Source organism: Bolinopsis microptera, chromosome 8 (assembly GCF_026151205.1).
Source record: "Bolinopsis microptera isolate Bmic1 chromosome 8, MBARI_Bmic_1.0, whole genome shotgun sequence".
NCBI lineage: Eukaryota > Metazoa > Ctenophora > Tentaculata > Lobata > Bolinopsidae > Bolinopsis > Bolinopsis microptera.
The window spans coordinates 5,930,491-5,952,804 of NC_087079.1; the positions used below are offsets into that span (position 1 = coordinate 5,930,491).

At 40.0% G+C, this 22,314-nt stretch overlaps 3 protein-coding genes across 3 annotated transcripts; all 3 read right to left on the reverse strand.

The window, feature by feature from the left end:
* Positions 1 to 5,392: 5,392 nt before the first annotated feature.
* LOC134820110 (uncharacterized) lies at positions 5,393 to 9,811 on the reverse strand. Its single transcript, XM_063830331.1, has 4 exons — positions 9,807 to 9,811; positions 6,627 to 6,690; positions 5,736 to 5,915; positions 5,393 to 5,503 (listed from the first exon to the last, which is right to left on the reverse strand). Exons 1-4 carry the CDS (start codon positions 9,809 to 9,811, stop codon positions 5,393 to 5,395), a joined length of 360 nt encoding a protein of 119 aa, XP_063686401.1.
* A 1,108-nt stretch (positions 9,812 to 10,919) lies between these two features.
* LOC134820263 (wings apart-like protein homolog) lies at positions 10,920 to 14,422 on the reverse strand. The gene has a single exon (XM_063830497.1). The coding sequence runs from the start codon at positions 14,379 to 14,381 to the stop codon at positions 11,952 to 11,954; it is 2,430 nt and encodes an 809-aa protein (XP_063686567.1). The 5' UTR covers positions 14,382 to 14,422; the 3' UTR covers positions 10,920 to 11,951.
* Positions 14,423 to 14,788: 366 nt separating this feature from the next.
* LOC134820264 (inhibitor of growth protein 4-like) lies at positions 14,789 to 16,371 on the reverse strand. The gene is given in 2 exon segments (XM_063830498.1): positions 14,789 to 15,850; positions 15,852 to 16,371. Coding segments are annotated over 2 exon segments (663 nt in total). The 5' UTR covers positions 16,311 to 16,371; the 3' UTR covers positions 14,789 to 15,646.
* Between the last annotated feature and the right edge of the window lie 5,943 nt (positions 16,372 to 22,314).

Sequence of the window (22,314 nt, forward strand, 5' to 3'; positions counted from 1 at the left end):
CTAGAAACAGAGTGAAGAACAGTCTAGAAACAGAGTGAAGAACAGTATAGATAACTGTAAGAAACCTAAAATACGCCTTCATGAAGTATAGAAGGTAGAAGTGTATAATATAATAATTGTAATTATTACACTCCACCATGCGCGTGAACAGGATAACTGATGAAATATCTCAGATATATGTGAAATAACCTGAAGGTCGTTTAAACAGCAGGACCCCTTACCTAAATTTGATGAAGCTTTGTTATTAGGAAATTAGACAGATTGGAGGTGTACAATCTAAAATCTACATCATGGGGCTAATTTGTTTAAATACGCTGTATCAATGAGTGTGTCGTATTTTACATTTAATTAGATTGTAATAAACAGTTAAAAGTGTACTGATTTGGAGTTGGGTAAGTCTGGTTAACGGCGATCGAGAAGCAAGTGTCCGGTCGTAACTAAAAGGAATTTAAAATAAATGTGTATAAATGGTTGAGAGCCAAATAAATGGTTGAGAGGCAAACATGCCTATTGCCTAATCAATAAAGCCTAATTACAGGGACACATATGTGGGCCTCACAAAGACAGATAACAAAAATATGTTCAAATAAAAGAGAAGAATATTTAAACATAACCACTGCATCATTACTCAATTCATCTTCACTGATAAAGACTTTTCTTGTGAAAAAGTAATTAGGAGCAGCTCTCAAACAAAAGGTACTGGCCCGGCCCCTATATAACTATAAACCTTCTTTGTTTGAATCAATACACCAATTGGTCAGAAGCTGAAGGCAGACAGATTTCTAACTAATTCGACAGTTCAGACTGAATTAGTTCAACACGAAAAACATCTCAATTCCATACCTTGAGAAAGTCTAATGTGCAGGCAATATACTATAATCTAAAGTGCATGTTATAGCCTGGCAGCAGCTCTACTGTTGCAAAATAAGTGTGGTTCGAAAAAGGATGCATATATTGCAGCTGCATATATTACAGCTGCTGCACGCTCCACATACGACCACTCATTCGCAGTGAGAGCTGGAAGACTCTGGAATGTTCTCCCAAAAATTGTCAATACTCAAAGGACTTTGACAAGCTTCAAGACATCTCTTGGAAACTTCCTAGACACCCTTCCAGACAAGCCCCCTACTCCTGGATACAGTGCAGAAAACTCTAACTCGATAATAGACTGGTGCAGTCAAGGAGGTGGTCCGCAGATTGCGTGATGGCCGTGAAGATGCCTACTTCTAAACCTATCAATAGGTTCAATAGGTAGGTATTGAATTCTCGCAACAGGATTATATTATTTGAATATCATTGTAAGCTTCCAAGTGGTCCTTTCTAAAAAGCTAGACGTCTATCTACGCGACTTTATTGGCTTCTCACTACTGGTAGTTAAACTGCACTGCAAAGTGCAGATGCTTTAATATCTGCTCTATAAACATTAAACATACATAATATTTAATATATTGGATATTGTAAAGGGATGTCATAATGTAGAACGTTAAAAACTGACCTTAGGCTATATTATAATATAAGAAATTCAATAAACAGAAGACACGATAAAATAAGAAATTTAGTTTCGCATAATTTTACAGATATTCCAAAACCACATCAACTCAGGAGGATAAATTTACAGTGGGGCTGTGCTAGGAGGACTGTACGTGCCACCCCAGTATGAGCAGCATTAGATTAAATTATATTATAAATTATGGACGTTTAATTATAATTCTGGAGGTGTCGCCGTGAAAGGCGGTTAATCTGAATAATAATCCAGCAAGTTGGTGAACTGCCTTATGTCTAGAAATGTTGGAGAGCATATTGTATGTTGGGGGAATTATGTGGGACCTTATTATGGGGGATTTCCAAAATCCATTAAGGCATTCCCCAAGATACCACAGAATACCCTTGGCTTCCCCCCTAGGTTACATACAGCTTCGTACATGTTACACACGTCTTCACAAAGTTTAGACTATAAAGGGAAGAATTATAATTGTAATTATGATTAATTAATTAATTAATTGTAATTAAAATTATACCCCATGCTACTAGAGTCTAGACTTGGATAAGATCAAAGGGTATACGTATGATATGATAAGTTTTAGAAGCTGATGTAATGTGGTCTAGGGCGTGGGGGCCAGGGGGGGGGGGGGGGGTCAGGTACTAAGTGCCGTACGTGGGGGGGGGGGGGTCAGGTACTAAGTGCCGTACGTTACGTCGACTAAGTGCAGTTTGGACTTTACAAAAAGGACCCACCCTACAAATTATACCCACTATTTAGTAGGGGTTTTGTTTTCAATGTAGTCGAATTAGATAAAAAGTTACAAACAAATTTTAAAAATTACAAAAAACCCAAAAAAATCAAAAAAACCTCAAAACCCATTCCCAAAATTAAAATTTGAGGTATAGTAAAATGGGTTTTTTGGGGTTGGACACCCAAAAAATGAGGTCCCTTAGTACCATGTACTAACTACTTTTCTGTGAAATGAGCAGCAGACCCACCACTTAGTACAAGAGTACTAACTGCGTTTTGGAAGAAAATATGACCCACCCGACCCACCCAACGTCACGTACGATTCTGATCATATGATCCCCCCCCCCCCCCCCCCCCCCGCCGTTCAGGGATGAAGTAACAATTAATATAAATAGTCTCATATAAGTAAAATGTAAAGACTTTTAGAACATTAGGAGTAAATCTGAGCTGCTCATTGTACGATTTGTCACATACATGGGATGCAATATAGTGAAATGTAATCAATGCAATCAACAGCCGATTAGTATCATGTTTTACTAATTGAAATATGATACAGTCTTACAGTCCATATTGGAAATTGATATGCAATGGGTGTGAATTTCTTGAACGCTAATAGGATCCAATCAAGAAGCAAGTCGGAAACTAGAAAGAATATTGTCTATAATGCAGAAAAGGTGATGAGCCAAATTCAAATGCGCACCTAATCGATGTAACTTGATTATACGTGAAGCCAACAAATTTACAGACACTGATAACAAAAACATAATGAAAATATTTCATAAAAAGGTTAGATCACCGCTGGATTAAACTTAAAATCTGATAAAAAGTCTCTTCTGCTGAGAAATAATTAGCACCGACCTAACGAAAATTGCCGCATTAAAAGTTAAAAGGAGACCAGAGATGAAGACAGCGGTAAAATATGGAACAAAACAGAACAAAGTAAACATATTTCAATGTTGCTTTGGGGTGGTAACTTGGTAAGTCCCCTTTCATCGCAGTCCGCTAGTTTTACTGCCTCTCAATATATGCAGTACGAATCCTAATCCTCCTCGTGTACACTAAGACGACGTTTCTCTTATAATAATAATAATAAATTGAAATTTAATCTTAAATTTATTAATTTAATTTATTAATTTAATTTATCATTTTATAATTTATCTTATATGGAGCGGTGAAAAATTGAAGTTCTTAATTCATATTATGGTACTGTGTTCAGTGTTGATGAGCACATCATCAAACAAGTCTCAACTATCAATTCGGAAGAAAATTGAAGCAATGTAATATATAAGTAAACGTTTAAAATAATGATAAGGGATGAATATAAAATATGTTTTTTATGGTATAAAAATGTTTAAAAGGAGTAAAAACTGTATCTGGAGGTTTAGAACTGATTAAGGTGGGGTTTAGCCTGAAATTTATGTGAAACTAGATTTCGTAGCTGAAAGAAGCAAAATAGGAAAAAAGAATAACAGAACAAAGGTAACAAGTACAGGCGATGACTGGGAAGAGGATTAAGAGAGATATGTACAAGGTATGTAAGGAGGGGAGTAAGGAGGGGAGTAAGGAGGGGAGTAAGAGGAGGAGAATATTTCCCAACATATCTCAAGCGTTAATGAACACTAAACAGCTAGTTCAACTTTATGCCTCAACATTCAATACCAAGTAAAAGTACTTAGAAACAGCTCTCAAAAACTTAGGTAAGTAAGGCCATTAATATGTTCAGAGTCTCGGGAAACAACGGTGATAATACCACGATGATACCCAACATTCAACAAGAGAAATAACCAACCCAACACCAAGCTTGTCACCTAGCAACCAGGCTTGTCACCTAGCAACATTGCGAATGTAAATAGCTGCACTGATGGTGATTTATTCATACTAGGAAGCCGTTGTAGTGAGCTGAAGGAGTGTTATTACACACATCACACATTATCACACATTATCACACAATAACAGCCACATGTATAGTTGTTATTAAACGGCACAAGTACGGAACAATACAGTTGTAGTAACACGATATCATATACCTATTGTACATGCTGTTAACCTTACTGTTGTCATGGCAACAGCTCTGTGACTCGTGTGAGTTCACTACTGTTCATAATACACACACACACACATACGCACACACGCACACACACACACACACACACACACACACACACACACACACACACACACACACACACACACACACACACACACACACACACACACACACACACACACACACACACACACACACACACACACACACACACACACACACACACACACACACACACACACACACACACACACACACACACACACACACACACACACACACACACACACACACACACACACACACACACACACACACACACACACACACACACACACACACACACACACACACACACACACACACACACACACACACACACACACACACACACACACACACACACACACACACACACACACACACACACACACACACACACACACACACACACACACACACACACACACACACACACACACACACACACACACACACACACACACACACACACACACACACACACACACACACACACACACACACACACGCACACACACACACATTGCATGTTACAACATAAACATATTATAATGACACTCGACATGATAATATTACTTCCTTTCCTTCACCTGCCGCTTCCGTTTAAAACCCTTCAACGTTATGTTCTAATCATTTGTCCGGTTTCTCTAATGATGGCCCGTTATCAGATAATCTGAGGTTCACTGTCTTGTCCGCGCTCGAAAACTGCACACCCTGGACTCTCTTAGTCCCTCACAGTCATCCTCGCTAACCAGCCAGTCAGCTCTCTGTATTTCAGTCACGTGATCGTAACTGGCCAGTCAGAGCACTGCAGCAGTTGTACAGAGTACGCCACCGTCAGCTAAATGCAGCCTAAATATGCACGCCTCCTCATTGGTTGCCCGGGTGATCACATGACTCACATCTCTGCTTCCTATTGGTCAACGTGACTGGCCAGCGCGCACACGTGTCCGTGAATGTTTAATACTATTACAGCAAAAGGAGGGAGATTATTCCTTATTTGGCATAATACGGTGAGTAGAGGAAATACTGTGATAACATTTCTCTCAGAGAGCACTGTGTGTTGCGAGCTACGTGAGGGGAGAGTCAGCTCTTCTCTCTGTAGCTGTACTGTACTGCGTGTCTGTTGGGGACAGTGAGGTGTGGGGACTGTTAGAGTTTGTGTGGGGGCGGGGTGGGGGCTGTTAGAGTTTGTGTGGGGACTGTTAGAGTTTGTGTGGGGGCGGGGGCTGTTAGAGTTTGTGTGGGGCGGGGGGGCTGTTAGAGTTTGTGTGGGGGGGGGACTGTTAGAGTTTGTGTGGGGGCGGGGGGACTGTTAGAGTCTGTGTGGGGGGCTGTTAGAGTCTGTGTTTGGGGACTGTGAGAGTTTGTGTGGGGGCGGGGTGGGGAGCTGTTATAGTTTGTGTGGGGGACTGTTAGAGTTTGTGTGGGGGCAGGGTGGGGGACTGTTAGAGTTGGTGTGGGGGACTGTGAGAGTTTGTGTGTGGGGGCTGTTAGAGTCTGGGTGTGGGGGACTGTGAGAGTCTGTGTGTGGGGACTGTGAGAGTTCGTGTGGGGGACTGTGAGAGTCTGTGTGTGGGGGACTGTGAGAGTCTGTGTGTGGGGGACTGTTAGAGGGCTGTTAGAGTTTGTGTGGGGGAGGGGCCGGGGCCGGGTGGGGGGCTGTTATAGTTTGTGTGGGGGACTGTTAGAGTTGTGTGGGGGCGGGGTGGGGGACTGTTAGAGTTTGTGTGGGGGGGGGGCTGTTAGAGTTTGTGTGGGGGCGGGGGGCCGGGGTGTTATAGTTTGTGTGTGGGGACAGTGAGAGTCTGTGTGTTCGGGACTGTTAGAGTCTGTGTGGGGGGGCTGTTAGAGTCTGTGTTTGGGGACTGTGAGAGTTTGTGTGGGGGCGGGGTGGGGAGCTGTTATAGTTTGTGTGCGGGACTGCTAGAGTCTGTGTGGGGGGCTGTTAGAGTCTGTGTTTGGGGACTGTGAGAGTTTGTGTGGGGGCGGGGTGGGGAGCTGTTATAGTTTGTGTGCGGGACTGTTAGAGTTGTGTGGGGGCGGGGTGGGGGACTGTTAGAGTTTGTGTGGGGGGGCTGTTAGAGTTTGTGTGGGGGCGGGGGGCCGGGGTGTTATAGTTTGTGTGTGGGGACAGTGAGAGTCTGTGTGTTCGGGACTGTTAGAGTCTGTGTGGGGGGCTGTTAGAGTCTGTGTTTGGGGACTGTGAGAGTTTGTGTGGGGGCGGGGTGGGGAGCTGTTATAGTTTGTGTGTGGGACTGTTAGAGTCTGTGTGGGGGGCTGTTAGAGTCTGTGTTTGGGGACTGTGAGAGTTTGTGTGGGGGCGGGGTGGGGAGCTGTTATAGTTTGTGTGGGGGACTGTGAGAGTCTGTGTGTGGGGGACTGTTAGAGTCTGTAGCTGTGTGTGGGGACTGTTAGAGTTTGTGTGTGGGGAACTGTTAGAGTTTGTGTGGGGGACTGTTAGAGTTTGTGTGTAGGGGACTGTTATAGTTTGTGTGTGGGGGAATGTTAGAGTTTGTGTGGGGGACTGTTTGTGTATGGGGGACTGTTAGAGTCTTTGTGGGGGACTGTTAGAGTTTGTGTGGGGGACTGTTAGAGTTTGTGTGGGGGACTGTTAGAGTCTTTGTGGGGGACTGTTAGAGTTTGTGTGGGGGACTGTGAGAGTTTGTGTGTGGGGGACTGTTAGAGTTTGTGTGGGGGGCTGTTAGAGTCTGTGTGGGAGACTGTTAGAGTCTGTGTGTGGGGGACTTTGAGAGTTTGTGTGGGGGACTGTTAGAGTTTGTGTGGGGGACTGTTAGAGTTTGTGCGGGGAACTGTTAGAGTTTGTGTGGGGAACTGTGAGAGTCTGTGTGTGGGGGATTGTTAGAGTCTTTGTGGGGGACTGTTAGAGTTTGTGTGGGGGACTGTGAGAGTTTGTGTGGGGGACTGTTAGAGTCTTTGTGGGGGACTGTTAGAGTTTGTGTGGAGGCTGTTAGAGTTTGTGTGTGGGGGACTGTTAGAGTTTGTGTGGGGGACTGTTAGAGTTTGTGCGGGGAACTGTTAGAGTTTGTGCGGGAAACTGTTAGAGTTTGTGTGGGGGACTGTTAGAGTTTGTGTGGAGGCTGTTAGAGTTTGTGTGGGGGACTGTTAGAGTTTGTGTGGGGGACTGTTAGAGTTTGTGCGGGGAACTGTTAGAGTTTGTGTGGGGGACTGTGAGAGTCTGTGTGTGGGGGACTGTTAGAGTCTTTGTGGGGGACTGTTAGAGTTTGTGTGGAGGCTGTTAGAGTTTGTGTATGGGGGACTGTTAGAGTTTGTGTATGGGGGACTGTTAGAGTTTGTGTGGGGGACTGTTCGAGTCTTTGTGGGGGCTGTTAGAGTTTGTGTGTGGGACTGTTAGAGTCTGTGTGCGGGGGACTGTGTGTCTGAGTATTCTATCTGAGAAACTGCCTTTGTTACATGTGGATCCAGTCTGTGTATCAGTTGATCTGTGTTTGTCTGAATGTTGGTCTGTGTAACAGTGGATCTTCGTTTGTGTTTTGGTTTGTGTGTCCGTGACTTATATGTATAGTAAATTCTACATACCTTTTTATTTCGATGTGTCGTGATCTCAGCAATGTCTCGTGGTACAACAATGAAACCTCGTTTAACTGTATTGAGATCAATAGTCACACATCCTCTAAATATGAGCGTATGTTTACGTGGTGTGGTGGAGTGTAAGGTGTGTTCAACTGGAATGTTCAACTGGAATGTTCAACTGGAATGCATGAGAGTGCACAATGTAAGTCAGTCAGAAAGGACAGCTCGGAACCTTGCTTAACAAAGTACGTAATGCTTACGAACAGGCTTCATCTTGGTGCGATTTTGTGTGTTCTGTAAAAGTTGTGATCTGCTAAACATGTTATCACCAAGTACATCAAACCTCGATTTCAAGAGACTATTCAGTAAATTTAGGATTATTTTTTCGAAAGAAAATTCCGTTAAATACGGATCTGGTTTTGTATTGTACTGTGTCATGCAAATCACTACTTTTTGGTGCACTACACTCCACTACACTTCACTACACTTCACTACACTTCACTACACTTCACTACACTACGCTACGCTACACTACACTACACTACACATAACTACTATACACAATACAAATACACATAACTACGCAAGACGTCATTTTAGAAAATTACATTATATTTTATAAATCAAGGAAATAATATAGGATAACCGGAAATTAATGAACCGCTAAAATACAGAGGTTGTGACTGCTGATAACTAGCAATGGTACTGTAACCACATCACACATTTGACACGTTGTTTTCTAGCCAGTCAGCAAGTAGAGTAAATCATCATGTAAACTAAAAGATGGAAAGAGTGGAACGAGTCTTAAAAGCTACGTGAGTATTCCGTCAAAGAAAGTTTAACCTCAACAAAAATGATAAAGCTAGAGACTCGTTTGATAGCGTAGCTGAAGCAGAAATAGACATTATGATCTGTAACGCGTTACAAATAGACATTATGATCTGTAACGCTAATTGCAGTAGTACTCCAGGCCATAGTCCATAGGATACAGTTATAGCTGTTGTCTGTAATCGTATACTGGTAACTGCACTGGTGTCAGTAAAATGGACATTATTTCAATTCCATATAATATTATGTATTTCACAGTAATTCACTTTAACATTATTTCACTTCCACCTTATTATGTATGGAAACCTGGAGGTAACGTGGATATTTCGACAACGCCACATTAAGCTGTTACTGGTTAGCTAAATTCCTAACACTTAGCTTTTCTTTAAACCCAAAGTTACACTGTCACGAAACCATATTTTGGGTGCTAAAACTTGACCGACAAAAATCAGCAGAATTTGGTAGCGCATAAATATACATAAATGTACGTAAATGTACATAGATAAACATAACCGGTAGCAACGAACAACTTGTACTGCAATAAAGGACCCGTGTTCAGCATCTGACAAAATAGAACAATGAAATGTAAGGGGCCGGGGAGAGAAAAGAGTCAAAAGAATGTGCTAAAGAGACAAAGGAACCTCACCTCATACCCAAACAATGCACCAACTAATGTAATGTGTTCTGATCACCCCTATTAATGCGCCGTACGTGAACTATTATAACGTGACGTGTTAATAGCACAGATATACTTTAATACGTGCTAATCATGATGAATTGTGAGTAAATATTTACTGTAATTCTTGGAAGTGGAATATCATGAAATTAGAGAGCACAGCACACGAACTTGCTGTCACATTAATTTGGTCGTTGAGTAAGACACTGATTACACATACCAACAAATGCACATTAAATCTGAGAGAAGAGGGTGTAAATTTCAGTGATAAATTCATTTGACAACATTCCACAGTTCAGTTACAAAGCGGAATTCCAGACTTAAAAGCTTGAGTATAATCATTACATTTAACTTCAGACCTACTGACGCGCGGTTATTAAGGTAGAGTCTAACTAGCTGGGGGCTAAGAGTTCCAAATAACATACCTCATTGCTTTATCTATTTATAGACATAGTACACGTACGGACAAAGTATTATAGGATTTCTTAGAACATTAACAAATTAACAAATCAAAAACAGGTTTGCTGAGCTGTGGCCTGTACAATGTACAATGTACAATGTAATAAAACAGTGCTGCTAGACTGACGTTATAACGTACCAGAGGGACAACTCAACCAGTTACGGACACAACTAATATCGAAGATTGTGCGTGTTATTATACCGAACTGAACCGGAGCAATTATTAACAACAATTGACTGAGAGTCACGTGACAAGATGACGTGACGAGGTTTGGAGATGCTGATCTGTTGTCATGACACCTCACACCAGACTGGAACTTTCGTTTCTCAGAGTATTCCACGAAACTATCACGAAACTATCACAGACAACGTGGCACAAGTAAAAGTGTAGAAAGACAACAAATTCAAACAATTTTAACACGTATTCCTAGCCCTCCCTGTTAGGTCATTAGTTAACATAATTATAGGTATTATAAGGCAAAGTTCTTTGTGTCTCGGCCATGCGAGAATTTAATCAGACCCACGAATAGAGGGGCTTTAGAGCTTCACATTCTTTCAATGAGATTCTGTGAGCATCAAATAACGTGCAATTATTGGGCTATTATTGGACTAATTATGGGACTAATTAGTGAAACTAATTGTGCCACTCACGAATCTGTGCGTCGACCACCGGTAAGAGCCAAGAGGAGTAATTAACGACGCACGTGTTAAATTATTGCGAAGTAATGTAAATTCACGTATTATAAGAGTTATTTTGCGTTTATAATGTTTATTTAACGCACTTACCATATCCAATGTTTGCATGTAGATTAAGATAAAATAAAAGAAGTTTGTTAAAAGATTTAGATTGGGAACAAATCTCTTTCAGTATTGGAATTGAAGAAAGTTTTAATTGCTTCAAGTGCAATTTGTTTCGTATTATACAGTTACCACAAAATTGCAGAAGGATTCATGTAATTGAATTATTTACCTAAAACTATCATCAGCCTATCATTTATTCATAAAATTTTCTAATCAAAAGTTCCTAATTTCTAATAAAAGTTTCTGATTTGTAAATAAAAGCAATGAAACAAATATAATTTCGAAAATTAGCGATACGTAATTATAGTAGAAAATTTCTGCACATTAATATGCAAATTAGAAATAGTAGAGTGTGTTGCAACGACAACTAATTTACTATATTTCGGATGTAATTGATAAATCAATTCATTAATCAATTGCCATAATTAATGACCATGCAACAGAAGATTAAATTGGTCATTATTGTCGTTGCAAGACTAAACAATAAACTATTTTAAGTCCGCGAATCTGAAAACTACTTTCTATTTAATTTACCACCGAATTTTAAGATATCATACAGTGCGCTTCCTTTCACAATATCGATCACATACTGGCATCCTGTTATCGAATTTACTTAAAAAAGGTCACAAAATGGGCGAAAAGGCTTTTTGTGTAATTTAATTGAAAACGGACTGAAAAATTAAAGTTAACCTGCTATACTACCGCCAATCGTCAAGAATAGAAAGTCTAAGCATTGGATCGCAGCCAAACTAAATTATCTAAATTCCAGAGATTCTCAAATCATATCACTACACCGGTCCGAAAGCCTCTGAAATGTAAAATGTAACACCGAGGCCTGGATCCCTAAATACAATATTCAAAAAGTCAACATTCGGCTTTAAATCTAAAAGTTTAACGTCTACGTGTGGGGAAGCTGACTAGTAATAACCATCAGACAACTTAAGACACATTCACAAAAATACTCACATTTAAGAGCTGCAGATAAACGAGGGACAATTAAATGTGCAATAATTACTCGAAATTCCACGGAAGTTTTCTATCATGGATATTTGATAATGTTTGCTATTTCATGGCTAAGATACCACACAAAATATTTCATATAGCGGGAAAGGTATGCTTCGATGGAATGCTTTTCTTACGTTAAATTATTTTCCAATGGTCCACAAGACACAGCACTAAAATGACAAATAGAACCCCAAATCACGACTAATCACGTGATTACATATAATATAAATAATTTAACTTTTACTGCCACGCAAATTTGATTTCTGAAAAGGTACGTACATTAAAAACTGAAAGTTTGTGTGTGCTCACAAGACAGCGTTGAGCCAGTGTACAATCGACCTGATCTGTTGCATGCCAGACTTGCTCGCAGCGGCGGAAGTCAGCGACATCATGTTCATAAACTGGAGGAACTTCTTTAGCACCTCAATGAGGATCTTCGGTTCTGGCATGAGCTTCTGTACCGTCTCCAGATGGTCTTCCTCTTTGGTGAGGATGCCGATTAACAGGGCTAGGTAGGAGCCAATCATACTCTCCTCCATGTGCTCACCAGCTTTCTCTATCATGTTGTCCACCACCTTCTTTACTTTTTCACTGTTCTTGTTATCTTTCTTGTCAGCAGGCTTCTTGAATTCAACAGCAGGTTCTTTGTATCCGAAAGGATCGTCACCGTTCTTTTCCTCCTCTGACTTGCTAGCTGAAGAAGCTGAGTTGCTCTCTCGTTTCTCCAGTCCTGGCTCCTCAATCTCCAGCTCAACTTCAGTAGGTTCCTCCCCCTCCTGCATACAGAGGGACTCTGCCTCGGAGAACGTCTGCTTCTCCAACTCAGCGGAACTGTTGTGGAACTTCAGGAATGTTTGTATGATCAGCTCTACTGAGGTCTTGTTCCTATCTTCAATAGAATCCTCAACAGCATCAAACCAAGGAGATGAGTCAAACCTACACTTGGCCAGGATGTTTCTGTTAGAGGGTACCTCTCCGAGAAGGTTGATGAGTAATCCTAAACCAAGAGTATAGCAATCCAGCTTGTGCTTTGTTCCGGCGTTGGAAGGCAAGAACAAGATAGTCTCCAGTATTACCTCTATCATGCCGTTGTATTTTCCTATCTCTGTACAGGTATACTCGTTTCCGTGGGTCAGATTCAACATCATCCTAAAAGTTGAGAACAGGCAATCAAAGACGTTGTCTAGATTCTTGCTCTTCCCCAACAACTTTATCTTGTTAGACCTGCTTTTGTGAATAACTGAAAGGCAATTCGTGAGTGTTCCATGTGTAGACTTGACGATCATTTTATTTTTGAAATTCAGAGCATAATTTTGGTTATCACTGTTCATGTAAGTCAAGTTTTCCAACATCTGGAGACACCTTTCGATCTTCGAAAATCTCTGACAGTTTTCGTTTGAAACTCTATGATACTTATCCAGTCGTGAAAGTATGAAATTGAAGCTTAGTATGAAGAAGTCAACTCCGCCCATGGTTCTGATAAACTCCCTGAAGTCAACATCTGCGGTAGGGGCTGTAAGGAAGATAAGGACCTCGTGTACCAGATCAGCTGTACTGATGTTATCAAGATCAATGAAATCAACTGTTTTCAACTCCTGACGAAACAGATCACCTATCTTCTTTCTGAAGTTCGTTAGACTCTTAGTAGGTTTCTGTACAGGGAAAGTGCCTTTCCTAGAAATGTGCTCTTCCTCTGTTTTTAAGATTTTCAGGATTATTTCAATGGCATCCTTTGAAAAATCAAAGTGCTGATCGTCTATTGCAATGACATAAAGAAAGGCAGCAGTGCACAAAGCCAAGCTGGGATCCTGATCTGCATCAGAGAGTTCTTTGAAGATGGTTTTCAGGAAATTGTTCTTTCTGATACTATGACGGAAGTCTTTGGTAAAACAGTTTTTAGTCACATTGAATGTACTGAGAAGTCGCACAGCCATAGGTTCTGTCTTTTTCATTCCATCAAACAAATAATCAAACTCGTCGTAGAATGTTTGATTAACTCCAGCCTTGATGCAATTACCAGAGTCTTTGACATTGGCGATCATCGTTGTCTCTTCATCAGGTTTATCACCAGGCTTCTCGATTTCTATCTCAATAAAGTCGATCGGAACTAGGTTCTCTTCACCATCATCATCCTTAGGAATGTCAAACAGTCCGCAAAGTCGTCCATTTGATTTAGCAGGTTTTAAAGCTTTCATGTTCAGCTTTGCTTTCTTGGGACCAGGTTTGAATATTTTCTGTGTTTTTGCCTTGATCTGTAGTTCCTTCTCCTCAGTGGGGAAATCAAATGATGAGCCAACCATTTTTCTGTGCTTTGAGGGAGATTCTGCCTTTAATGGACGTTTTGAAGGGATGGATGGATTCAAAGTCATTCTATCAATCTCAGGAGGTTCTCCAAAGTCAAACACTCCTCGATTAGGCTTCTGAGTCCCGAACTTTCCCTTGTTCTTGTTGATTATCTTTCCCCTGGCAGCTCTGTTGCAAATCTCATCCAGGTGATTAATCTTGGGTAGCTTGTTCATATTATCCTTCAGGGGCAGTTTGCGTTTTCTAGAGTCTTGGGTGCAGTGGTTGTGGACAGAAGGATCAGATTTCTTATAACGATCTGACCAGAAAAGCGACGGAACGGGAGCACCTTCTGACTGATTAGTCTCTTTGATGTCATCAAAATCAAATTCACTGTTTGAGGACTTTATCTTTGAACGACAACCGTACAGTTTTTGTCGCTTAACGTCCATCTAACAGGTCACAAGAGGTTACGTAGTCATCTTTTATTTTCCTAAATGAGAGATCAGATTTATATTTAGTTATTATTAATCATAAATGAGTATGATGGCCTCATTAAAACATTAAGCCTGGGACAATTATAATGAAAGAGAATGTTCAGAGAAATAGAAGCACATCACAGGTGGGTTTTAATGAAAGTAAGGTTTTGGAAAGACTTTTAGTTTGATTAGGGAGCTAAGCTAGTTTTTGAGGATATCTTGAGGTTTTACATCATAAAGATTTAATTGAAATATTCAAACAAGAACGAATCACAATTTAATAATTTAATGATTTTGGTTACATTTGTACTACATGGTTATTAACATAACAAATATAATTCATAATGTTGAATAAAACAACAAGAATAAAACAACAAGAATACAAGTGGGGAAGTCTATCATAATATACTACCAACAGTAAGAAACAATTCAAAATTACAAACTTCTTATCAGCCATATTTTTGCAAGATCTGTCTTAAATAATGGTCACGATATTATTGTGATCTTGTAGCTTATACTGGATTAAAAACGCAACACTATAGTACAATTATATAGAAATAAATTCGTATGGCACATTTTGAATGGCAGATTATATTTTACTTGTAAATATCAATTTGCAGACTGGAAATTTTATTGAAAGTTAAGTAATCTAATCAAAACCTAAGCATCAGAACAGTATACATTTTTCTAATTTCAAACCCTTCATTAAAATTTTAAAACCTGACAGATAAAAATAAGATCTACCAACTTAATTTATATAAATCAGTCTAGTTTTCACATTGTAACAATCCAATGAATTTACTTTCTGCTAAAAACTTGCAAAACCTAGAAAAATTGGTCTTTTTTCACTCCTAAAAATTCGAAATTACTGAACATAATATGATCAAGTTATTTCATCTGCTTTCAGGTATGTAATCAGTTTTCTGAAAATCTCCAATATGTGATGAATCTACATTTTATTAATGCATGTACTAAAACTGTAAAAATCTATAAATTATTCTTACCACCAGGTGAAAGAAATACAACTATTTCCATCAATTACATAGGAATCTTTTAGTATTGAACAAATAGTATTTTTGATTTATACATTTAAAACTAATGAACATTAAATTAAAAAGTTTCAAGTGCTTGAATTACATCTGAGGGTACAACATCAGCTGAGGTGCTCACAACCAATTCACACCTTTTAGAAAGATGGGAACACACATTATTTTACAACATCCAGCCTCAATTATTCGTTATTTGTTCATTTCCTTAGAGCATAGGGGACAAAACCAACTCCCTTTTGGTTTAGCAGATAATCCAACACAAGCAAAATGAAACCATTCCACAGGACAATCCCCATTATCACACCCTATCATTTCACCATAGGAAACTTGATGGCACAAGCAGTAAGTAGGTTCATTTGGATCAACTGGCATGTCAAGACCTTCACCCTGCCCCACTGATGAGTGAAAATGGTAACGAGGTAGTGGGTTCTGGGGTTTGAGGTTGTGATCCTTTCTTCTTTTTCTTTTTGTCTGACGTTTTGTCCACAAACATTCGAGAGTCTGATTTTTTGTCTTGATTTCGCTGTTTTGCTTCCAGTCTCTGCAGATCAGTATCTAATCTTCTGATATGTTTGTCTACCATTTCATAAGTTTGCATTGCAAGTTGAACTTTGTCATCACTGAATGTGTTTGATTTATCGAACTTCTGACGAATGTCTGAAAGATATTTTGCTTTCTCTGAGTTTTCCAGCTCACCTGCCTTTTCAATATACTGACTGTATATTGTTTCTATTTCTTTCATAAGGTCCTGAACTCTTTTATCAAGATCATGCATCATATTAAAGTTTCGTTGCAATTCCCCAGGCACTGATTCAATGCTCTCTAAATAGCTAGCAAGGAAAGCACTAGCCATAATTCTACCTGAAAGTAAATCTAAGGAATAATTATTATTAATGAGACATAACAATTCATTCAAATCAATAGATAAAAGACAATAACATTACTGTAATCAACACAAAGAAAAATATTATCAACTTAATAAGATGATGCAGATAGGTGTTCCAGCAGAGAATAAGCATACACATGTTTAAAGATTGATTGATTGAGGAGCACTACCCGAAGGCATTACTCGGCACTAACGCCTTAAAATCTTTAATTACAATAAAATATAAATATATGCACACAAGATCTGATCACATCACCTTTTTTGATCACATCACCTTTTCTGATCACATCACCTTTTCTGATCACATCACCTTTTTTATGATAACACAACAAAACTTGTAGGCCTTTGATAGACCTTTACAATGAAAGACACGGATTCTAGAAGATTGTCTTACAAATTTTCAACATCATTAATAATGTTTAATGATCTTGTTAGTAGTGCAATCAGAGCTCGACCGGGATACCGGCCGGAATTTGGCAATTTTGTACCAGTATCGATACCGGCCGGGATTTTGGTTTTAGCCGGGATTTTTCCAAAATAAATTCAGTTTTTTCAACGTAAATTTGAGTCCAAAATTTGCAAATCTGTAAACTTTTTTCTAAAACATTTTGATGAAATCATTGAACGATGGAGACTGGAGTCAATCTAGATTTAAAATAATCATGGGTTTTAATGCCAGATCACAAATATGAGTTCTGTGTCAGTTTTGACTTACGTATATAAACATATTTCAGTTTGTCTTTGAAGGTTTTATTTAAAATTTTTTCATTCTAACGGAGTAACCGAGAAATATTGGAAAAATCCCGGTACCGGCCGGTATGACGCTGATCCCAGTACCGGCCAGGACAAAATTTCGATCCCGGTCGACCACTGAGTGCAATGATTTGATTTAATCAACAATTACGTACATAAATCCCTTGATTTTATTGAATCAAGTTGTCGAATCTGTCAGTATGGGCAGGCTTTTAACTGTCGACAAACATTTGAATTAAGCCATAACATCTTCACCAAATTCTCCTTATAATAAAAGGTGATTTTGGACAACTGTGCAATAGACATTTGCCTCGAGAATTCAGACAAAATCTTGACAGTCTTGTAGTTCCACAAACTCACCTTGGGCTGAATATTTTTACTCTTTTTCTGTAACAAAATCACTCTTGAATGCAACAATTTTATATTAATGTTTAACAACCACAGATCAACTGGGTAACAAATTCTACAGCAGTATTTATAACATGATTGAGAGAAGTAAGATCAAGAAAAAAATGTGTAAAACTGATTACAGAGGGGGGTAAAAATGTTCCAAAAGGTGATTACATAACATGTGAACGACCCCTAACACATTTGGAAGACTGCACTGGTTTGTGAATCCAGGTTGATCTGGTATTAGGAGAGAAATCCTAAATGTTTAGCTGAATCTACTAGAGTATCCAATGACATGCTTCCCAGTTCAAGGAACTGAACATGAATGAAACTTATTTATGGTGCTCATTGCTCATGCTGTGTCTATGAAGTCTGTTTCTCATCATTCAGTTTTAAGAAGATTGGTGTGGTATCTGGATTTGACTTGATAGTTTGCGTTGTACCTCTTGAGATCAAACCAGTGTGTGCTGCAGACGTGAACATTTTATTAACGATAATTAAGAATATATTAAGACAAATTTACAGATACAGACTGATGAGTTGGGATGATAGAGCTGCCACTAGAACTGGAATATTTATCTAAGTCGATAAAAATATAAAGAATACACTATCATTCTTTTCTATTGTGTATGCTATACTATTTTAGTAATAAGGGGCCATAATTGTTTCAATTATGTAACTGTATAGAATTATTATTATTACTAGTTTAGTTAAGCATGCATTCATCTCTAAAGTTAATCTGTTTATTAAACAATCTAGCCATGTAAATTGAGAAACCATCTTTAATCTGGTCTCACCTTGCAGAAGCTCTGATTCACAAATAATTATAATTCATTCAATTGAGATAAATAAAATAGCCCAATCGCTACGTGTATTGTACCGTTTGCGCAAAGAATACGATTTCTTGCACAATAATAAATGGATCGAACATCGATATATTCGAGACTTCTATGTTCAGCTTTTGACAAATAAGTCAAAGTAACTACAAGCATCGAGATGCGACAATAAAAACTATAATGCCAAAAAAGTTGGCTTACTATGGTTTAGATTTTAAAAGATTTGACACTTGTATGCCCAAATCATCGAACCTAGCCAGATCGTCGAAACTAACCCATTCACTGCGAGCGTACTTAATCTTTTCAGATCAGCCAGCTGGAACTTCAAAAAAATGTTCTTCATTTTTTCGTTCACTTGGTTTTGCATTAAGTTGATGTGTGTCGATCAAAATCATGCTTTTCATGAAAAAATGACAAGCAAGACAACTCGTTGTTTGATTTATAGTACATAGTACTCTAAGCCTTACTTAACTAATTAAACTGGGATGGACGCGGGCCCAATAGTTTCCCGGCCCAGTTATAACTACTACGAGTTGAGCTTGAGATGAATTTAATTGTTCTGTTTGATAGACTAACCGGGCGCGCATTATATTACTTTTGTACTTCGCTGTTCGCAGCACTTTGCTTTGGGCCATTATATTTCGAATAAAAGCTAAACACACTACTTCGAAGAAATTTAATGTTTAAACAATGCAAATATCATCTGTGCAAAATTTACTGGGCGGCACTCAGCCTGTCATTCCGTCTAATCTCTATTCGGAACATATTATTATTTGGAGGACTTCGCCGCTTCGACGCGCCGCGCAAACTAGCATTCTTAATTCGCATCTTCATGACAAGATTGTTGCTTTACTTCACAAAGCAATAATCTGAAAGGGTTGACATTAACAGGTGATACTCGTAAAATATCTGTTCCAGGACCGTCGAAGAGTCCAACTCGGCGCGCGTCCTGATAGGTTGTAAACCTACAAGGGTTGACATCGTCAATCAAGATTATGAACGATAAAATAAAATAGCTTGGGGACCCCAGGTAATCAAAAATAAAAGTCATTTTGAGACAAATTAAAATGGGCCCACCCCAGTTTATGGTTTTAGTTATTTATTTAGTTATTTATTTAGTTATTTATTTAGTTATTCATGATTAGGTTTAGGGTTAGGGTTAGGTTTAGGGTTATGCGATCAAAGTAACAATTGTTGTTTGAAGTGGGATAGATCTCGCCTCCCATTGCAAGCTTGGAGGACTTCGCCGCTTCGACGCGCCGCGCAAACTAGCATTCTTGATTCGTCTATCTTTGCTCTGCTTCGCAGAGCAACGATCTCGATGGGTTGACACCGTCAATCAAGTTGTAAGCCCGCCGCGCATGACAAGTGCACGGCTGTATCGTGGCTTTCGTCGCGTCCCGATTTCATTAAGTTGTAAGTTCACCTAGCCATGAGTCTACGCGTACTGAGTGACACGCTTGTTTCACAAGCGCGGTCAGTCGCGCGCTACTGCAAGCGAGAGGGCTCTGGATAGAGCAAAGTTGTAAGCGTGCTAAATCACTTTACAGTTGATTTTTGATGGACGATGTCAATCCGTCGAGATCGTTCGCGTTGCTCTGCGAAGCAAAGCAACGATCGACAACGGATTCACCTAACCATGTGCTTTCGCGCCACTTCGGGCACGCTTGTTTCACCGCCGTGAGGCGGGCGCGCGCTACTGCAAGCGCAAGGGCTCTGGATAGAGCAAGACAACGGATGCAAGCAAGAATGCGAAGCAAGAATGCTAGTTTGCGCGGCGCGTCGAAGCGTCGAAGTCCTCCAAAGTTGATTTTAGAGATTGTTCTTAAAGGGCTCCCGACAATTGAAACCAACTTTAATCGATGTATCTTCGGCGCGGACGCTGATTCCGAATCACCTCCGATCCCATGACCCATGACATATGGTTAAAATGCTCCCCTGACGTTACCTGGGGACCCCAGGCTATTATGTTCATTAAAATAGAGATTAGGCGGAATGACAGGCTGAGCGCGGCCCAGTAACCCTGACGGGATATTGGCGAAAAACTGTTTCGATCACGTAATATGATCATATCACGCGATCCGATCGAGATGATCGATACGACCGTATAAAGAAGTTAGTTTAACTTTTTGTAAGGGTTAGGGTTTCAGTATATGCTTTTGTTAAGGATTGGGTTAGGGTGATACTCGTAAAATATTTGTTCCATATATTGGACCGTCGACGAGTCCAATTCGGCGCGCGTCCTGGTAGGTTGTAAACCTACAAGTTAGGGTTAGGATTGGGATCAAATAATTGGACTTGGAGGGTTACTGTTAGGGTTCCGAATAGTCGTTCAGGACCAGCTTTGCTCTATCCAGAGCCCTTGCGCTTGCAGTAGCGCGCGCCCGCCTCACGGCATGAAACAAGCGCGCCCGCAGCGGCGCGAAAGCACATGGTTAGGTGAAGACCAGCTAGAGAACGGGTTGAAAAAGTCACGTGACAGTCGAGTGTAGAGTGATTAATCATCATCCCGGAGCGGCCCACTTTACAGCACTAATGGTGCGATGCCCGGCGGCCAATGCCGCGATGTACTACTGGGTCGTGCGAGGCAGTATCGAATATAACGATGCGATTTGATTCACGATGTCAATCCTTCGCAGCTCGGTGAGGCACAGTGGTGCATATCGCCGATCTACCGAAGGTGGTTGCGAGAAGCATTATTGGATGCGCGCGCGCGACCCAGTAATGCATCGCGCTACAACGATGCGATATACTTCATTACTTCAGCTAACTGGACACTAGCAGTTAAACTATAACTTGTATCATATCCCAAACTATGTTAGGTATCGGCCCATGAAAGCAACCCAAAGAGATTTCGGCAATTCGGTAGTGTGGCATAACACGGTTAACGCACGGTTAAGGCACGGTTAAAGCACAGTTAAGGCACGGTTAAGGCACGGTTAAGGCACAAGGGTTACATAAGGCACGGTTCTTAAGGCACGGTTAACGCACGGTTAAGGCACGGTTAAGGCACGGTTAAGGCACAAACTGCCCAAAAGCAACCTTTATGGTCGCTTAAGGCACGGTTAACACACGGTTAACGCACGGTTGGGGAAATATAACATATAATTATAAACATACAAGTGGTTAACTAAGGCACGGTTAAGGCACGGCTAGGGAACAAGGGTTACATAAGGCACTTGGTTGCGTTAACCGTGCCTTAAGAACCGTGCCTTATGTAACCCTTGTGCCTTAACCGTGCGTTAACCGTGTTATGCCACACTACCGAATTGCCGAGATGGCAACAGCTAGTAGTAATAGTATAGTGCATAGTGATAGTGTGATTGACGTAATGTGTCAAGACCGTACCCAGAAATTATATACTTGTGCAAATAAAAATCATGTCATGATCCGACTGGGATTTTTAAATGATTTCGATTGAACATGTTTATACGCTTTATGATTTAGAATTGTAATTATGCGTTACACGTGATAGTTGATATTTCGATTTGTTGACCGTCCATTTTAATTATACATCTGATCGAATTCAATGGTGATTAGAAATAGAATTGGACCTATCCGTGTAGGTGCATTATAAACGTTTATTTCTTGTATAAAAAGGGCCCGAGGGGATTATATGGAGTAACACAGATCGATATATTTTTGGACGCTGATTCATGATTTCGAATCATCCCCTACTAAACCCATGAGTGGAGGGGTTAACGGGTGATACTCGTAAAATATCTGTTCCATATATCGACGAGTCCAACTCGGCGCGCGTCCTGGTAGGTTGTAAACCTACAAGTGGAGGGGGTGCATGCGAAGCCTTACAAGAGAATCAAAAATTCAGTTTGGTCCAGTTCAATCGTTATCTGGTTTGAGTGTTTTAACTGTCCAAATTTTACTTAAAATGTAAAATCGGTGCCAAAAATTTTAGGATTACAACATCAAACATTGAAGTTGAACATTAGAACATATTTAAGATATTTGGTTGCCAGCCCTACGTATTGAAC